Here is a 21,317-nt window from a genome sequence, read left to right as displayed (position 1 = left end):
TGTTGTTAGTAAAGGCATAGCTTCCTAGGTTGTATAGCTCTCCCTGTGGCTAAATTAGAACTCGTGGCATTTTCAAAGTTAGTAATGTGGAATTGTGGATATTGAGAACTTTAAGAAAGGAACAATGTTACCAGGGGTATGATGCAATGATATATACTTTATGATACAGTAAGTAGTAAAGGTTTTTGTTTTTAATAATTATGATATTTATATCCAATTCAGTGTTTATAGTTTTATTCCTCTTATTTGGTGATTTTTTTATTTTGCTTTTTACCTCTTAATGAATATCGAAGAAGAATAGTTGTAATATGTTGTGTGAACTTTTTCTAAAATTTGTAAAAAATATTTTCTCTTGTGTTCTATTTGTAGTAACATTTAGTCTTCTGTATTGTAACTTAGCTTGCAAAAATGGTGCCAAAAATCTTCAGCTATTCTGCCTTTCATTTTAGTTTTTACATACATTTATTGGTAGTTGTTTTATATAATCCTTATCTGCCAATATTTGCAAAACTACAGTTTTGAAGACTGAGTTCAAAACTTACGTGAGTTAAGAGTTACATAGACCTCTCTTAAATGGGAAATGCTTTTAGAATAATAAAGACAATTTTACTTTCCTGCTATTTATTAATGATTGAATATTCTATCTAGAAATTTAATTATAGCTATAGCACTAACATGAAATTTGCATCTGCTAAGATTCTAGTTAACTTAATATTACAATACAATAATATTATTGCATTATTGTTTTCAGCTGAAATTTTTAAAAGTATTTTATAATAAACTCAGAATTCTCAACTTAAATGATATATCTTACAATAAGATATGAGCAGTTTTTTAATTTGGTCAGATGTGTTCCTGATAACCTGTTAATTAACCAAACTTAGACTAGAAAGCTTTCACTGCTGAAAATTCAGAGTTAGTCCCTGCCATCCATATGTGAAGGAGTCACGTGTAATGTTTGCTAAGCCAAGACTCAGTTTGTTCAGAGAATGAACTAAAACTGGTGTTGAGTGATCTTTCCTGAGCTGTTTGTCTAGATAGACCTGAGCTTGGGAGTCAACTGGTCACTAAGTTTACAAAGAAATGTGTATTGTTAATATTTATACTTTGAGGAGATTCAGTCAAAACATAAAATTTGCAGTCAATTTTATGTCTGAAAGTTTTAGCCGATTGTTACCTAATTTGGTTGTGAAAGTTAAAGTTTCTCTGATTAATAATCTGCTATATTTTTCTTCTTCACAGCTGTGCTTACAGTATAATAGAAACAAAACGTAGAAATGAAAATATTCTTTCTAGTACAAAATAGTTTAACTTTTTAAAATTATTTGATTTTAGCTATGCATCTGAGCTGATGATAATTTTGGTTTATTAGACTTTTTCTGTACTTGTATGGCTAGTTGGGATTTAGATTCCTATTTATTTATTTAAACATTGAAAGAAAAAACTTCTGTAGCTAGATTTCTAAATCAGATATTTTCCCAGTAGGGATATGTTTGAGGTTTTTTTTAGTCGCATTTACTCATTTATAACTGGATAAGTTAAGGTGATTTCTTTTGTTTTAGGAAGAATTTGGCTATAACGCAGATACCCAGAAGCTTCTGGCTAAAAATGGAGAGACTCTTCTAGGAGCCATTAATTTTTTCATCGCCAGTGTGAACACTTTGGTGAATAAAACAATAGAAGATACTTTAATGACTGTGAAACAGTATGAAAGTGCCAGGTACGTATAGATTTTCACTATATTATCTGTTTTACAGATGGTTTTACATTGCAAACAAGAGAAACCAACTCTGGCCAATATGGACAGAAAAATAATGTATTAGAAGGTTATAGGATAGCCCACAGAGCTAACAGAAAGGCAGAAGAAGAGATTCTAGAAAGAGGCAAGAACCAAAGCCAAGATAATGTTTCAGAAGAATCGAATTAGGATCCTGATGCCAGGTACCTCTGGTACTTGATGCTGCTACAGCTCCCATAAATAATAATTTCCAAAAGGCTCCTGCATACTTTCCTTCATTTCCTTGAGAGTATCTGGTTGAGCTTGGTCATGTACCCAAACCCTGCCCGCTAGAGAATAAGGAGATGGAAGAGCTCCCAGCTCCAGCTTCCTTGGAAGAAGACGGCCTTGTGTTCTACCAGGCAGGTACCAGATGCCCTCTCCAATCTGCCCTAAGCCTACCTTGTCAACCTCATCACTGCTGCTTCCCAGTGGAAGCACTTATGCTGCTTCCGCAACAGCCAGACTCCAAGTTTCAGTTTCTCTTGAATGTACAACTCATTTCTGCCTCCTCTGTATATTTCCTAATGCTTTCTATACGTATCCTTATCCTGTACTTTTACAAGTAAAAGTTCAAACCACTTGGAAAGTTAACTTTTGTTTTTAATTGTCTTAAAATTTTTTGGTGGTAGTTGTTCAAAACATTTCTGTACCTTATAAACACACAGTTCCAATTCAAGGTTAAGAAAGTTATTACTGTGTTCTCTCTGTAGTTTGTCTTTTTGCACACACCCTCTCTAATCCCCTGAAAATGTTTTTTCTTTCTATTGAACCATAGTTGATTTACAGTATTGTGCTAGTTTCAGGTATACAGCAAAGTGATTCACTTATACATATATATTCCTTTTCAGATTCTTTTCCATTATAGGTTATTACAAGATAGTGAATATAATTCCCTGTGCTGTAACAATAAATCTTTGTTGTTTATCTATTTAATATATATTGGTGTGTACTTGTTAATGTTATACCCCTAATTTATCCCTCCCCCCACATCCCCATTTGGTAACTGTAAGCTTGTTTTCTATGTCTGTGACTCTGTTTCTTTTTTGTAGGTAAGTTTATTTGTATTATTTTTTAGATTCCACACATAAATGATATCATGTAATATTTGTCGTTCTCTATTTGACTTAACTTCACTTGTGTAATAATCTCTAAGTCCATCCATGTTACTGCAGATAGCAATATCTCATTCTTTTTTGTGGCTGAGTAATATTCCATTATGTATATGTCTACATATACACACCACATGTTCTTTATCCGTTCATCTGTTGGTGGACACTTAGGTTGCTTTCATGACTTGGCTATTATAAATAGTGCTGCTGTGAACATTGAGGTGCATGTATCTTTTCCAATTAAAGTTTTCAGGTTTTCCAGATACATGCCCAGAAATTAGATTGCTGGGTCTTGGTAACTCTATTTTTAGTTTTTTTAAGGAACTTCCATACTGTTCTCCATAGTGACTGCACCAGTTTACATTCCCACCAACAGAGTAGCAGGATTCCCTTTTCTCCACACCCTCTCCAGCATTTATTATTTGTAGACTTTTTGATGATGGCCATTCTGACAAGTGTGAGATAACACCTCATTGTAGTTTTGATTTGCATTTCTCTAATAATTATCAATGTTAAGTATCTTTTCATGTATCTGTTGGCCATCTCCATGTCTTCTTTGGAGAAATGTATGTTTAGATCTTTTGCCCATTTTTGATTGGATTGTTTTTTTGTTTTTGTTTTGTTTTGTTTGATATTGAGTTGTATGAGCTGTTTGTATATTTTGGAAATTAATCCCTAGTCGGTTACATCATTTGCAAATATTTCCTCCCATTGTGTGTTGTCTTTTTGTTTTGTTCATGGTTTTCTTTGCTGTGCAAAAGCTTATAAATTTAGTTAGGTCCCATTTGTTTATTTTTACTTTTATTTCTTTTGCATTAAGAGACTAAGCTAAGAAAATACTGCTACGATTTAGTAGAATATTTTGCCTGTTTTCTCTTCCAGGAGTTTTATCATGTCATGTCTTATATTTAAACCTTTAAACCATTTTGAGTTTATTTTTGTGTGTGGTGTGAGGGAGTGCTGTAATGTAAGAGCCACAGCTCTTACTTACGTGCAGCTGTCCAGTTTTCCTGACATCACTTGCTAAAGAAGCTGTCTTTGTCCATTGTATATTCATGCCTCCTTTGTTGAAGATTAATTGACCATAGGTGTGTGGGTTTATTTCTGGGCTCTCTGTTCTGTTCCATTGATCCATATGTCTTGTTTTTGTGCCAACCCCATGCTGTTTTGGTTACTGTAGCTTTGTAGTATTGTCTAAAGTCTGGGAGGGCTGTCTCTCCACCTTTGTATTTTTTTTTCCCTCAGGATTGTTTTGGCAATTCTGGGTCTTTTGTGATTCAATATAAATTTTAGGATTTCGTCTTCTAGTTCTGTGGAAAATGTCATGGGTAATTTGATAGGGATCACATTAAATCTGCAAATTGCTTTGGGTAATATTGCAATTTTAACAACAGTAATTCTTCTAGTCCAAGAGCATGAGATATCTTTCAATTTCTTTGAATCACCTTCAGCTTCCTTTATCAGTGTTTTATACTTCTCAGCAGATAGGTCTTCGATCTCCTTGGTTAGGTTTGTTCCTAGGTATTTTATTTATTTTTAATGCAATTTTAAGGGATTGCTTTTTTATGGAAAGCTAACTTTTGATTTCTGCACAAGAGATGTTTCTATCCTATGCTGTGTTCGTAATTTTCTGTTTAGTATCATTAACATATGAGATTCTTGGTGACTTGGAAAGGAAGGTCAAGACAAATAGCTGTGGTTGTCTGGTAGGAGATATGGAGCTTGTACCTTATTTAGGTTTTGGACTCGGTTTTTAACTTTTCTTTATTGTTGGAAGTGTTTACTAACATAATATTAAAATCAGTAGTTGGAAAAAAAGAAACAGAAGAAATCTATCAATATCGTTTCCTTCAATAACTCTGAAGCAATCTCTCAATAAGATACACTTCAGTAGGAATTCAGTAACATTCCCAGTAATTGGTTCTCCAGTCTTTATTTAAATCCTTCCATGGGCATTGCCTATATTTTTCAAAGGATTTATTATGTATATTTTTCATTTCTATAAATTTTATTTGGTTCTTTTCCAAATTTGTTTATTCCTTATTCATAATATCCTAATTTGTTCATGATGAATACTTTCTTTGATCTCTCTAATCATTTTAAACATTTGTATTTTCTAGTCTTTAAGATTATTTTAATATTTGTGTCTTTGGAGATGAAACTTCTTTTGTTCCAAAAGTATCTCCTACCACTTCCCAGTTAAGAACTGTGAATGTAGTTTTTGTCTCTCTACTTTGTCCACTTATTTTAGCAACTAAAATATATTTCAGCTTAGTATATTTTAAAATATAAAATGTATTTCATTTGAAGCATATAATGTCTTTCTCTTCAGCCTTCATTTCTAACACGCTTTTAAAAATATTAACCCATGTTAAAGAAGGGCAAATATATTAGATGTGACTGTTCATACACAAAACATTGTATATTTAATCTGCAAAGGAGAAAAGTAAGCCTCTAGAGGTTAAATGGTTTGCTCACTAGGAACCAGTTTTAAAGCCAAAATGAAAACCCATGGGCCCCCTATGTTCTGCTTTTGATTGTTAGGCCCCAAGCTTGAACTAGACTAATCTCAGATTTTCACATCTAATTATAAGAAATAATTTTCCCATATTATAGTGAGGAATCACTCAATGTACAATGTGATACAAAATCTCAATTTATCCAATATAATTGATCTGTTTGAAACTTTTGAACAAAATTATAAACCAGTCTATATGTACTCGGTAGCTGGTTGTCAGGAAACTTTTAGACAACTGTGTGTACTTTAGAATCCAACAATAATAACCAACCCCACCCCATAATTTATTCTGTTTTATTGAAATTACAGTTATGATTTTATTGAGCTTAGCTTGGTGATTGAATTTTCTGTGCTGTTTATGAAGTAGCTGAGGCATGGACTAGTTGTAACTGTAAAACATTGCCCACTGAGGGATAACATTCAAAAAATCCCAGATTAAGGTTTCTCAGTAGCTGATTTTTTTTTCTGTCAAAACCAGAATTTATTGACTTTTAGGGCAAGGGTTGGCTATTTGATCAGCACAGAAAGTGGCGATTTAGGCAAGTGTCCGGGTGGCCTTTTAACGCTCCCTATTATGCATTGTACAAGTATTCCTTGCCCTCTGGTGCTTCGTGTATAGAAAATCTTAAAACAGCCCATTCGGCACTTCTCCAGAGCGGCACCAGCAAGGGAGTCGGTTGTGGTTAAAACTTTTCAGATGTGGACACCTGTTCTCTCGAGGTTTTATATAAGCCGTAAAGTAACCAACTATCGCTAACTTTATTGATATGGACTCAGTTCAGACTGACAACCCTGAAATGAAGGGTTGTATTTTGAAAACTTAATATACTTCTCTTTCCGGTGGTAATGAGCCCTATTAGATAAGCTCTTATGGGAAGTTTTACTTTAACACCATCTACAAAGTAGATGTAAAAATTAAGGGATATAAGAACAGTATTATAACTTTGACTGTGTTTAATCACTGTTATTTAAAAGTATGCCCTGAGGCTATTGAAGGATATTCGTCTTCACGTTAAATGACTACACATTACTATTCATTTTTGCTCTAATTTTTTTTCATTTCTTATTGCTTTTAGTATGTTTGCTTCTGGCCATCCCTCTTCTAATTTGGCCAAAATAATAAGCACCCCAAAGATATTAGTTATTAGCAGGTATCCTATGTACTTTATATATTTTTGTGTGTGTGGAGATTATCATTCCTATTTATAGGTGAAAAACTAAAGCAGAAAGAGGGAAAATAACTCGTTCAAGACATTCAAGCCAGTGAAGGGCAGAGTGGTCATGCCAGTGGAAGTTAACTAGTTATTACTATGTCAGTCTTGCCTCCGAAATCTTTAGTAATCATCTCCTCCTCCTTAGCTCTACTGTCATTGTCCTGATTCAGTGACTCATTTCTCTTTTGCTCATAGTCTTCTAATTGGTTTCCTTGCTTCTAATTTCATAATCTACTCCAGTCTGTCTTCCATGCTTTATGTTACCCCTGGAGTGATCTTTCTATCCTGAGCAAATAGAACGTGTCACTTTCTACATCAGAGTTCTCCGACAGCTTTCCCTCAAGTGTCCTACTGGATTAAATCTGATCCCTTTTAGCATGGCCTGTCAAGCCCTGCTTAATCTCAGTCCTGCCTTCCTGTCTGATTTTAATTCCTTGTCTTGTTCCAACTTCAAGTTTTAAATTACTGAATTACTTCCCAAATGTGTCATGGTATCTTACAAATCTATCTCTGCCTGGAATGGTCTACCAATTTCCCTGCCCTGATCCACCTCATAATCTCTTATCATCCTTTAAATTTTAATTGTTTTCAGTTCTATTCTGGGATGCCTTTTCAGACACCTGATTTAGTCATTCTTCCTCTTGATTCCCGCTGTTCCTTATCTGCCCTCCCTGTGGCAGTGTCCATTATCCCCTTTGTTATGGTTGCCTACAGTCTCACCCTCTAGACAGTAAGCTTCTCAAAGATGAGCTGTGAAGATGAGCAGATAAAGCTTTAGTTTCTAGCACAGTGCCTGAAACACAGAAAGTGCTCACTTAATATTTGCTGAATGAATCATTGTATCAGTGAATGAATGAATGATATACTTTTGGCCCTGAAAGGTCAAGTTTATTAAATTCAGTACCAGATAAGACTAGACTAGGCTCGGTGTGAGGGACTGATGTATTCTTTATCAGGTCATATATACAATATTTATGCCACTTATTAATTCCCAAAATAGGAGATATGAATTGTACTACAGATATTTCAATAAAGAGCTTTAGTTTTAGAGCATAAACTTTGTGATGCTGATTTTGACTAAATTAGAGGTCACTTTGCCTCTTAGCTGAGTACTTGAATAGTTGACACTGCTGGATAAGTCACTAATAAGTAGCATTATACTTACACAAGTGCTGTGACAGAGGTTTTATGAGGTGCTGTGGGACCACGGATGATGGTGCTGGGGTAACTTTCAGTTAGTGGTGGGAGAATGTTAGGAAGCGGCATCTCAGGGAACACAAGGTGACAAGTGCTGTATAATAGATGCCATTGTCATATTCTAAATACTAATGTTACGGAAATCCATCTGGAGGTGTACAGTCCCATACAGTAGCCACTAGGCACGTGTGTCTGTTGCGCACTTGAAGTGGGGTCAGCCTGAATTGAGGTGTGATGGAAGCATAAAGTTCACATTGGATTTCAAAGACTCAGTACCTCTCCACTCCAGCCCCGGCAAAAGTAAAACGATTCATTAACAGTTTTTACATTGATTACATGTTGCGGTGATAATATTTTGGATACAGTGAGTCCCATAAAATATGCTGTTTAAACAGGTGAAATTAGTTTTTATTATTTTAATGTGACTGCTAGAAAATTTAAGTTGCACATGTGGCTTACATTTTCTAGTTTGCATTGATGGCCTAGACTGGACTTTAGGGAGCACTGGCCCTCAGTTAACTCCCTTTTAACAGTTAAAGTATGTTCTTCTAAAGTCTGCTGTCCTCACCTGCTTTGCCTTATCAGTATTAACCGATTCTCATGGGGAATTAATCACTACCCTTGATCTTGCATTAGGTTTAACATCTTTTTTTTTAACTGGTTTTTAAATTTTAGAAATTTTTCTTGTCAATTTATACTGTATTTGGAGAGGAACTATTAATAAGATTAAGAAGCAGCTTCCCCCTGCCCGCCCCCATGCTATATTAATACTCTTTGTATTAAATACATGGTTTTAAAAGCATAAGGTATAAAATATGTATGAGAATTATCATATAGTAGTGTATAATATGGGACTGTTATGTCATTCCCCTCACCTCCTGGACTTGTCTCACACCGGTTTTGTAGTTTGCTTCACTTGTTCTCTTCTTTCCAGAATTGAATATGATGCATATCGCACCGATTTGGAAGAGCTGAATCTTGGACCACGTGATGCAAACACTCTGCCAAAGATAGAGCAATCACAGCATCTGTTCCAAGCACATAAGGAAAAATACGATAAAATGCGCAATGATGTTTCTGTCAAGTTGAAATTTCTAGAAGAAAATAAGGTAAATTTACTCTTCACCTTTTGAGATCTTTCTGTGGACTTTAAAATAAAATCACTCTAAAGAGAGGTAAATAGAAAGCTTTTTTGTTACTGTTAACTGTTTTTCGTTATAGAGTTGACCCTTGAACAACTCAGAGGTTAGGGGCACTGACCCTCCACGTAGTCGAAAATCCGCGTGTAACTTACAGTCCGTCCTCCGAATCCAGGATTCCTGTCTGGGATTCAGCCAACCGCAGATCATGTAGTACTGTGGTATTTACTGTTGAAAAAACTCCACATATATGTGGACCCACACAGTTCAAATCCATGTTGTTCTGGGGTCAACATTGGTTACAAAATGAAATTCCATTTCTAATCAGTGTTTGGATTTTTTTGAAATACACAAAATATATTTACCTTTCTGTCATGAAAGTCATCATCAACTCTACTGTTCCAATCTTTCATGTATGTAACAATTGGTAAAAAAAAAATACTTGATGTTGAGCTGTTGATTTCGGATTGGTGATGTGTCGGATCAAGTGCTTTAAAAAGTTATATAATGACAAGGGGAAAAACAGTTATATAATGATAGATTCTGTTCTAAATATCTTGAAACCTTTTAATTAATGGTAGGTACAGATTTCAGGACCAGCATTCTTCTCAGTAACGAATAAATGAGGAATGACTAAAAGGTTCAGTTTAGGGCTGCAGTTAGCATAACCTAGAAGAAATAAGCCAAGAAACCAATTTTCTGCATTATCTTCATGTAACATGAACATATCCAAGGGCTAGATCAGTGAGAGTGGAAATGGCGTCTCTTGGAGGTGGAGTCATATAATAACAGGTTCATGAGCTTTGGTTTAAGTAAAGGACGGTTCCCATGTTTAGCATTCCTTATATTACATGCATCCTCAGTTTGGGGAGGGGATTGCACTTCTGGAAATGAGAGAGGCAGTCGTGAACTTGGGGCAGGGGAGGGGTAGCTCTGTCCTGTGCAGGTGGCGTCTCATCATTCCACATGGATGGTCCCCTTCCTGTGCTCTTCACCTCCTCTGAAGTCATGGCAGACCTTCAGCTCTGCTTTCTTCCAGGTGCTCTCTAATATTATTCTTCAGTTCTGACTGGCTGTTGGTACCTTCTTGTTTTCCTTAACATTTCCTTAGAAACTCTTCTGGCTACATAAAAGCTGCAGAGTGGTGCACTTCCTTGAGACCAGCACTATCACTCACTTTTTTTTTTTTAGCTACAAGGGGTGGAAAGTACTCATTTTCCATTACACTGAAACCATTATAGTGGCAGTAAAGGGAATCTCAGCAGAGTCACCAGACAGGTTGCCCAGCATTATTCACATAAGACATATTGAACCTTTTAGCATTCATTAGCTGAGCATGAGATGGCATTCATTTCAATCATTGTGTTTAATATTTTGAAGGATAGGAATATATCAGTACTTAGCTATAGACACATTTTAAGTATAAAAGCATGTTGTGCATACTGCTCTAGAGTCAGCCCTGTATAGTGCTAAGTGAGGTATGCTGGCATTTGGCGGGCTCTACCTAAAGCTAATTTGGAGGGAAAGAAAGGAATTCACCTAATTTGTGGGTGCAGGACCTCTGTTAATAGAGAAAATGATTTTAGGAAATGTATAAAATGGTAATTGTGTTGTATTGGGATCTAACGGTATTTTTTGTTTGCTATTTTCTGGATAGCGAGATTATGGGTAATTTTTGTTTTCTATGTATTTTTCTATATTTTAGACATTTTCTGTGAAAGGTTATGTTGCCTTTATAAAAAGGAGAGAGTTATTTTGAAAGAACTAATATCTCTGAACCAGCTATGCTTATATGGTTCTTGCCAGAGTAAGTTGAATTAAGCAAATTACACAAGGATAAATAATGGCCATGTGACTGCTACTTCTCTTACTGTAACTGTTTTTGAAACTTGGCAGTAGATGTCCAGATGTCAGCGTGAGTCAGGGAAGGCACCTATTTGTCAGTTACTAGGCATTTTACATATATTCTCTGACTTAATCCTCATAACAACCTTTATACTTTAATTCTTTCAGTAAAAATTATTGAATTCTTTATATGCTAGAGATGCATCAGTGAACAAAAAAGACAAAATCCCCACCCTCTTGAGGCTTACATTCTTTCATTGTCCACACTTTACAGATGAGTGAATTAGTTTTACATCCTCTTCTGTAATCATACTTGTTCTTCACTTCTCACCTGGTGGAACTCTGTCTCCCTGATCTGTTCTGTGTAGAAATGCTCTTCACTCACTGGGAAGAGGTGTGTGACATTGCTAGGCTCTTCCTTTTCCTGTGCCCAGGAGAAGTTCTCCTAGGTCCTGGGAACATCAAAATCAGTATTTGAGCTCTGGGAATTGGACTGCAAAAACTGATATAGGGCCTGTCTAAATCTAGGGTCATTACTGCCTGAAGTAGCCCCGTGTTGTATCTGGAAGTCAGCTGTAGTTCCAGTGTGGACAGGAAGGAGGAACAGAGGTGACAGGTAGAAGAGGAATTGTATCCTCTCTTCTCTACCCTAACTTGGCCAGCTTGACCTTTGTTGTCCTCTGCTGTGCTCTAGAGTTAAGCAGTGTAGTCAGATAGATAGGCAAGTTGGACTATGTCTTTTGCAAAAATATCCTGAATTAAGAATTTGAAAACCTAGGTTCCACACCCACTTCTACCGCCTGCTAGCTTTTTGGCCTTGGACAAGATGCAGAGTCCCCAGACTTCTGTATTTTCCTTCGAAAATTGAGGATAAATCATATCTTGTGGTGAGCACATGAATAAAATAGTGTCTTCTGTTCTATGTCCTGTTCACAAATCTTTGTGGGGTTCCTACTGTGAGCCAGGCACTTGCTGAGTGAAGGGGTGAAGGAGAAGGAAGACAAAGTTCATGGTCTTACGGAGTTACAAAAACCCCAAATGGTGGTATTTTCTAGAAGTCATCATCTTCACACCTTCTCCTGGTGGCTTGCAACCTAACCAGTGTCCTGATTGCTTTGTGTCTGTTTTGCTGGTACAGACAGAAATCAACATTAGAAAGATGGAACAGAAGACATGAACTGTATTTGTTTGATATGTTAAATCATATAATTTGGCTTTACAGAATCATTACTGTCTCGGTGGTAAGGATGATGAATTGTCTGAGGTACATTCAGCAGTCTACCTGGCCAGTTCTCCTACCTAAAATAACTTAACCTAGTTGCTGAAGACATACGTTGATCATTTGACAGTGGAAATATTTTTTTTGGCCATAATATTTCAGGCTTAGAATTCACAATCATTTCTTACTCCTTTGTCATTGTTCAGGATAACTTTTTATGTTCCTTCTAGTGATCCCTTGTCTAACATTGTATTACTTATTTTCATAGGTTGAGAAGTAAATTATATTATTTTAATATCTGTAGTATCCTCTGGTCATAGCAATAAGCAAATAGCTATTACGCAGACATATATTAAGCCTCTGCTGTTTCAGGTACATCGGTGGTAGTACTGAGGCATTAGCACGTGCTGGACGGCTAAAGTCGCCCTGTCCAGGAGAGCTGTCTGCAGTAATGGGGCTACTCTGTAGCCACACTTCCCTGCTGGCAGCCACTAGCCGAGCATGGCTTTGGTCACCTGAAAAGTTGCTAGTGCAGTGAACCTTTATTTTATCTTAAAATTTAAATAAATTTAAAGTTATTTTAATTAAAATTTAAGTAGCCACATGTGGCTAATGGCTATCATATTGGACAGCACAAATTCCAATTCTTAAAATTTCTCCAATTTGAGAAAACTTGCTTACCCCTTTGAGCCTCAGATTCCTTACAGATAACAAAGGAGATAGTAATGTCTACTTTACAAGGTTGATTTGAGTGGTGGTGATAATATGTAAAGCTCCCAATAAGCACCTTGACAACAGCGTAAGAACTTAATAAATGGTAGCTGCTTTAAGTGATTATGGAGGTCATCGTGTTTTTATTGTAATTCTGTTGGGGAGAAAACGTGTACAACTCGCCTGTTCATTTGTTAACAAGTAATCCGAAGACGAATGTGCAGAGTTCCAGATTACAGGCGACAAGTTCAGAAGTAGTGTGGGCTTGGCCATTCGGGGAAATCTTCAAGATCTGCGAAAGGAAGAGGGCTTCAGCCTAACCCTGAGAGATCAAGATGGGTCTAAATTGGAAGGAGAATCTGCGCCATCAGGAGAATGGCCGCTTATAAGAATAGAGGGATAATACATGTATGATGGAGAAGTAGACTGCCACGGTGGGACATGACCTTCAATGCCTTAGAGGAAGAGGGAATCAGAAAGGTAGTTGGAAGCTGGTTGGTATTGACCCTTGATCACATAAAGATTGAATTGTGGCCACAAAAAGAGGGCACACTGGCAGTGAAGGAAGAAGAGAGCACGCTTATGAAGAGCCAGCTCATCTCTGTACGTTGTAAATGTCAGTCAGATGGCTCTCACATTCAGTTTTATCTTGTTGGCATTGAAGAATTTTAAAAGTTGGGAGCAATAGAAAATTATGTCTTAAAAACACTCTTTGAGCAGTAGAGTCTGGGCTAGGATCAGTGCATTAGCACTGAAAGGAAAGAACAGTGGTTTCAAGGCTGCATGACAGCAATTGAAAAATCAACATAGGAAGCTGGTTTGGCTTGAAGGTTATGAGGGATGAAGGTTGGAAATTTGTTTTATTTAACCCAGTATTTAGTTTGAAATGATGAGGCAATATTCACATGGAAACAGTTGGTAGGAAGTTTATGATGTGGGTTTGCAGTTTGAATGTACAGGATCAGGGTTCCTTAGGTAGAGCTTTAGAAGTCATTACTTCGGGAATAATGTTGCTATTGTCACATCTTCTCTTCTTTTTGACCTTTCTTACTATAAAATAAAATAATAAAATTGCCTTTATTCTCCTGGATTTTATGTTCTTAGAGAGCCTAGAGATACTCTTTGTTTTGGGTTTTCCACAATTGTCATCAAGCTGAGTTTCAGTTTCAGCTCAGTAATCGTTAATCAGCTTTGTCTAAAAGTTTATAAAGAAACTCTGATCTTTTCATCTTTTTATTTAATTCCTTAAAACTATAAAGAGATAATGTTGGTCTCTGTTATTTTAAGCAATAAACAACTATAGTTTGGGTGAAGACTTGGACCCATGAGAAAACTTTTGTTTTTTGTTATTATTGTTGAGCAACTTTTACCCTTTTCTTTTATTTTTAACAGCTCTAACGAAGGAAGGAAAAAGCAAGCCTTCAGGCCTAGGAATTGCCTGTCATCCTTGTTTGCTTTCTTGACAGTTTAAAATGCCTCAGATCTGGTGGTTTTCTTCTTTTGTTAAACCACAGCTGAATTTGTCCCTTACTATTCTTTTATACACAGTTATCAGGTAATCTACTTAGCACTTGAAGCTTAACAAAATATACTCTTTCTATTTCTTAAATGTCATTTATTGAATTTTTGAAACCTAAATTATCTGAAACATCAGATAAGTGAGTGTGCTGTTTTGTAATTTGATGATGTCCTGAAGATTACTGCTTTTTTCTAGAGCTGTTTTTGCAGTTGTTTTTGTTGTTGTTTGTTTGTTTGTTGTTTTTGCTAGGTGTAGAGGAGTTGGGGAGGCTTTCTTTTGGTTCTCATATCCTGGCTTTTGGAGTGTCCTCCCATAGCAACACTTCTTTTCTAAAATGACAGGCCAGAAAACCAAACAGCTAGAATAGTGCAAAAGTAAAAGCAAGTAGTCATTGAGTAAAGGACTGAAGACCATCCTGTGACTATAGTGATACATTCTGTTGTCCAAACATTATGACAATATTTTTTTTATTTTTAGAATTTAAAGAAAAAAATTTTGAGAGGGATTGGGAAGTGGATTCTTTGCTGTATTTTAGAAAATTGAGGTGTTTATATGTACTTAGTGTAGCCTGCCTTCTCTCCGGCAGCACAAAGGGAATAGGTGTGTAAAGTATGTGTGCAGACTTGGGTGTGTATGTGCATGCATTAATGCTGAGAGATGTGTGCACATACCCATATTTGTCATGTACCCTTAATGGAAAATGTGAATTCTTCTACCGCTTGCAGTCTTACTCTGTTCACCCCCCAAACCTCCCCACTCCACCCCATACACTGTGTTTGCCTTTAACTTAAACAACCCTCTGACAGTCTCATCCTTGTTTACTAAACAACATTGAGTTGCATAACAGTAAGGACACGGTTAATTAGGCTCTTCTAATGTTTCTCCTTTCATCAGTATTTCTGCTTTTCTAGACCTTTAAATAATGTAACTTGAGCTATTTTCTTGCTTAAGGCAGTTTATTTACCTTTTATTGTTCCCTTCAAGGCGCAAAACAAAACATAGGCTACTTTAGTAAAGAGTAATAAAATAGATAACTTCTGGTGCTTTGTCGACTTTGTGAGAATAGGTACTGTGCCTTCTTTTACAGCTGTCATGATGCCTAGCAGTGGTGATAAATGTGCGGTCGTCACTTAGCCATTGCCTGTTTACTTTTCTTCCCAGAATTAGAGGCACACAGCAGGGAACGGAGGAGATGGAAGTGAATGAGAGTCAACTAGAATGGGATAGAAGGGTGACTCCTGGTTACCTCACTCTGATTTAGTGAGGGCAAAACACACTCTCTGAAATGCTTCTGTTGTCTGCAGTGTATACTGTTTTTGTGGGAGGAAGCAGCAAAAAATTAGAGTAAAATATGCAGCTCAATGTGAGCAACCCAGGTTTACCATTTTTAAAAACTTTTGTTATGTTTTGGAAGCACATAGAATGTGAAAAAAGTAATTTAAAATTAATATTTCCCTTAATAACTATCATTTAACATGGGAGTGGAAGTAAAATATCTTTTCAGGGCTACTAATATATTATGGGGAAAAAACCCTGAGTTTATCAAAAGATTCAACAAGCAGTTTAGGATATAAATAAAAATTAAGGAACCCATTAATTTTGTTATATTCTTATTTTAAGAAAGATAAAATATACTCTTACTTTAAGGCAATGTCAGTTAATTAGCTGTAACCATTAAATGCATGATGTTTTCTATTATCATCAGTGACTCAAAGGATGACACAGGGTACAGGAAAAGATGAGCCAGACATGGTATCTACCATGGACATTTATTTGATTAATATAGTTACTTAATTTTAAAAAATTATTTTTCTTAAAAATTATAGTCTTTCTTGATATTAGGTTCATGGAAAAATGTTTCACTCATATGTTGCATATATAATTATATGATATCCTGTGTATTAGGACTTCTTTTCTAATATATTGCAGACTTATTTCATAGACAAATCCAGTGAACTAAAGCAGCAAGGCAGAGAAAGAGGAAAATACACAGAGAATAAAAAAACCAGAAAGAAGTAACATACTCATGCAATACAAGATAGCCATATATGTAGCACTGATGACCTAGTGGCTTTATACAAATATGTACTATAATAGGAAATACTCAAAGCTTAGTACATTTTTGTAAAAATATGCTGTAAATGTTTGGAAAAGCTTGGAGGACAAAGATATTCTTCTCTTTGAGAGGAAAAATGTAAACCTCTGATTTTAAAAAATGGATATTTGTTGCCAAATTTTAAGGAGTATGTTAATCATTACTTAATATGTATGAGCAGGTGCACTCTTGAAATCTCTTTTTCCCCATTGTCAAAAGAACCCTAACTTTTTACTTTTGATATTTTAAAAAATATTCATGCCAGTGATTTACTGTCATCTTTATTTCTATAGCTAGAGGCATAAAGAGTATTCTTGCTATTTGCGCATAGGTCAAGTAAAATTAAGTTCTGTAGGTTAAAGAACCCTATCTGATTCTAAATAAAAAATAAATATTTATGGATTGAAATGTGTAAATATAGTAAGCAACCTTAACACTGCACCAGATATGATTACCTACACTTGGACCCTGTGAAAGAGTCCCTTATTCCTGCAACTTTACTTCCAGACTTAATTCTTGAATGTATTTGATCATGTAATTTGTATAATTTCATGTTGTTGCTGTTCTTTTTTTAATTCATTTAACAAACATATATCAAGTATATAATGGATATTGGTGATACCCAGTGAGCAAAAGTAAAAAAAAAAAAAAATTCTATCCTCAGAGTTTATAGCCTAGTAAAAGAAACAACACTGATCAAATCACATCGAAATATATATATAAAATTTTGGCTGTGACAGAGAAGTACATGGTCAGTTATGAGTGACCAGGGCAGACTTTCATGAGAACGTAATGTTGAGCATTATCCAGGTAAAGTGAAAAGCAGAGAGTATTCCAGGTAGAAAGAACAGCATGTGTAATAGCCCTGTGGCAGGAAGAGTTGTGGCAAGTTCAAAGAATGAGTGCAACTAGAGCATAGAGAGAAGACTGGGAGGTAAACGGGGACCAGACCATGCAAACCTTATAAACCACATTAGGGGGAGGTTTATTTTAGTATCAGCGGAAAGCCATTGAAAGAATTTTAGGCAAATCATTGGTCTGAAGTGTGGTGCATAGATTTTAGAAGAACTTAAGAGTGAATATAGGAGGTGGGACAAGGAGATGGTGGGAGTTTGGATTAGGGTGATGGTAGTGGAAGTGGAGTGTATTGAAGGTTTCAAGAGATATTTAAAAGATAAAACAAATACATGTAAAATACACCAGATTGATGTATAGTTGGCACATTTGACATTTTATTCCTAAAGGAATATTCAGCAAGTACTTATTAATTGCTTTTTATGTGCCAGTCACTGGGTTAAGGAGTAGAAATACATGGTCTTACAGTCATAGAGCTTTTATAGTCAAGTAAGAGAAATGGTCATTAATCAAACAATGACAGAAATTCAGGTGTGATAAGTACAATAAAGGGAAAATAGAGGGGTCTTCTGAGTCTACAAAGGGGACTTGGCTTGGTGTGGTAGAGGAAGTAACATTGGGGCTGAGATCCAAAGGGCAAAAGAAGAGTTCCCTAAAGGTGTGGAGGAAGGAATAGAACATGCAAAAGCCAGTTGAAGGTCAGTGAGGCCAGAGCATAAGGAGGACTCGGGGAGGGTAGCTCTGGATGAAGCTGGGCTGGTAGATAGAGCCAACACAAGGATGAAATGACAGACATACACGGTTATTCGTTGCAGGATCACTTGTAATATTAAAAGATGAGAAACACCCGAAACAGTTCAACAGTAAAGGACTAGTTGAATAAACTGTGTTTCATTTATACAATGGAATGCTTTTCAGCTGTTGGGGAAAAAAAAAAAAAAAGAATGGGAATGCTATTGATAGAAAGATCCTCAGAACATACTATTAAATGAAAAGAGCAAGGTGCAAAGTAGTGTATATGGTACAATACCTTTTGTGTAAAAAAGAAAAAGAAGAAGGAAATAATGCTGTATAGTCACATTTTATTGTATTTGCATGAAGAAAAATCAAAGGAATTAACTAATTAAAATCATTTACCTAGAAGGGGACCAGAGTAGTTGGAGACAGGACTGAAAATGAGACTTCTCGTCATTATATACTTTTTCTGTCATTTCTGTTTTGATCCTACCTATTCAAAGAGTAAGATTTAATTTTTAAAAGAAAGGAAAATAAGTATAGCTAGAAAATGTTTTTTAAATAGTATACCTTCTTTTTTCAGAATGAGACTCACATAGATTTCTACTTTTCAAACAGAGCCTAATACATGCATTTATATAGCCTATAATTTTCCTGTTGGCTTAAAATCAAATGATTGATTCTGTCCTCAAAAGAACAGAAAAACAGTTTAACCTTTTTTGTTGTTGGATTTTGTTTGCTTTGTTTTTTATATACTTTTTAAATTTTGTTTTTTATTCAAGTTTAGTTGATTTACAGTGTTAGTTTCAGGTGTACAGCTAAGTGATACTTTTTTTTCAGATTCTTTTCCATTATATGTTATTACAAGAAATTGAATATAGTTCCCTGTGCTATACAGTAGGTCCTTGTTGTTTATCTAAAAACAGTTTAATCTTAAGTGATAGATTAGAAATGGTGTGATACAGTGCCTTACATTTACATCAGAAAATATCATGTACAGTACCATGTTTGCTGCTGTTAGTGGTTTGACTCCCAGGTCCCTTTAAAACTTTTTCTATATCAACATGGAGCAGGAAACATTTGCCTATGATTTGCATTGCATCCTCTCTCTCTTTAGAAAAGAGGAAGAATTTAACTATCTTTATATAAGTCATGCAACTAAAAAGAATAGTGAGTTCTGGGTTGATTTTGAAATTAGTATCACCCAAGCCACACCTACCCAGAATCAGTTGGTAATTTGCAGTCATCAAGTGGTAAATGCAGGAGAGAGAGCATGCCTTGCTGACCAGTTCATACAGTCTCTCTGTTGGTTGTACTAAGATTTCTAGCATGCAATTTTTGTGAAGGAGAGGTATTTTGTACCATAGATTTAAAAGCCTTCCAGAGGGATAGGTGTTTGGTTTTTTTGTGGGGTTTTTTTTGGCAATTATGTTTAAAGTACTTGTTTTCTGACCTCTTTTGGTCAAAAGTGATCAACTCATTTGGAGGATAGCTCATTTTTTTGTTGTTTATGTTGTAGGGGAGGGGAAGTATTCAGTCCTTTCACTTTGAGTGAATAGGATGCACTCATTAAAATTTACTTCTTGACCATTACTACTGCAGTGTCTCTTTTCTGTAGAACCGTTGCTACCTGTGTGTGTCTCTGATCCACATTTCATTTGTTTTGCCGGCCTTCAGTATCACCCAAGTCTGTTTGCCAGGTTTTGTGATAAAGATGAGTTTTTAAGTGATCACCCTGAGATTTGAACAGAGCACTGATAATCTGCATTGGTTTTGATGGCAGGAGCATTATTGCACTTTTGTTTTTAGTTCTTAGTAGTTGGTCTCTGTGATTTACTCAAAAGTTCAACCTTTAGTTAGTATCTCTGAGTAAAATCTGAGACAATACTAGCAGTGTGTAAGAACCTGACTTTGCATTGTTCTTTTTAACCTTTCCTTGAAGTCCTCTCAGTAACGACTCAGTGCTTTCCTGTTGACCGTATATATATATATATTCCTTCCATGACTCATCTATACTTTGCTTTGTTAGATTTAAAAAAAAGAAATCATTTGATAACCAGGTTTTTTTCTTTATTCCTCTTAAACCTTATAACATTCTGGTTTTCTATCCATATTCCTTTAATTTTTCAAAAGATCCTTTTCTAAAATTATTCAGTAAATTGTTTAAGGTGCTTACTTTGAGCTGTTACAATACCTAATCCTAAAGAAATATTGTATAATGGTATTATGACAAACTCCCTGCTGACAAGCGACTTAACAGTCTAATGGAGAACATAGAGTTAATTATTTACAACATGCTGAGTGGAGCATGGGAAAGAAGAAATCTAGAATTTGATGAAGAAAACATGCGTGTGGGCTGGAAGTACCTGCTGGTGTAGGTGGCAGTATTACTCAAGCAGGACCACACAGCGTGAGGACCATGAGCACTGGTGGACACAGGTCAGGAAAAAGTCTTCAAGAAATCTTGGATCATATGTTTAAATGGTTTGTAAGCTTTTGTTGTACTTCCTCTTCTCTTCCTAAAGCACAGCATAGTATTACTGCGCATGGATTTTTTTTTCCCAAGAAAAATAATGGTTTTATAATAACAAATTTTGGTAAATCTTTTCCATTAAGTTTATAAACAGCTGTTAGGTACATGGGATCGGAACTTTCTAAGCTGTGTAAGAGAAGAAAACAAGTTAGCTTTCCAAGATAAAATACACAGCCATACTTATGAAGGAAAACTATTTTGTGAATATAAAGATGAGTTTGAATGGGCCATTGGTATATCTATAAGTTCCTGTTGCCAGTGTTCAAAGGCCAGTGAGAACAGGCTCACCTAACTAATGAAATACCTGGTTCCTTAACTATGTACCTCAGTTAATTTTAACTAGGACCTCAAGTGCTAACTGGAATGATTTATGCACTTAATATTTCCTTCAGCAACTTGAAAGTTTCTTTCTTCCTGTATGTATTGCCATAGTGCCCAGGGCTTTCTCCAGTTAAAGCACAAATCACTGTGCTCTGAATGCCTGCTGGTTTATTTCTTCCCCTAGAGGTCAGGTCCATGGATGCATCTTTAGGGTATTCCCTTCCTACAGTAAGTGAATTGCTGGGCATTGATCTGTGAGTAAGCTGCATATGGAGGAAGCGCTCTGTAAGTATTTTGTATAATATCTGTATGTACATTTATAATCTGTGAGCTAGATGATCATATACTGGTGTACAGATGGTGGTACTGAGGTTCAGAGAGGTTAAGTAACTTGCCCAAAGTTTCACAGCCAGACCAGGATTCAAATCTAGATCTGTTTGACTCCATGGCCCTGCTTTTAGGTAAATGTGATGCCACAAACCTGCTCCAAGTAAGGGACTTAAAGCAGCAGAGGAAAAAGTTTGGAG

General features: G+C 35.9%; 1 protein-coding gene across 5 annotated transcripts in view; it reads left to right on the top strand.

Annotated features, from left to right (window-relative positions):
- The window catches only part of ARFIP1 (ARF interacting protein 1), a 111,303-nt gene that overhangs the window by 73,497 nt on the left and 16,489 nt on the right, over positions 1-21,317 (top strand). For all 5 annotated transcript variants that reach the window (XM_006213165.4, XM_006213166.4, XM_031692646.2 and 2 more), the window contains 2 exons: positions 1,563-1,720; positions 8,753-8,927. In XM_006213165.4, the coding sequence (XP_006213227.1) occupies positions 1,563-1,720; positions 8,753-8,927 (333 nt within the window). The remainder of the gene's footprint in view (positions 1-1,562; positions 1,721-8,752; positions 8,928-21,317) is intronic.

The sequence above is a fragment of the Vicugna pacos genome, chromosome 2, assembly GCF_048564905.1.
Source record: "Vicugna pacos chromosome 2, VicPac4, whole genome shotgun sequence".
NCBI classification, from domain to species: domain Eukaryota; kingdom Metazoa; phylum Chordata; class Mammalia; order Artiodactyla; family Camelidae; genus Vicugna; species Vicugna pacos.
This window is presented reverse-complemented; position numbering and strand designations above follow the sequence as displayed.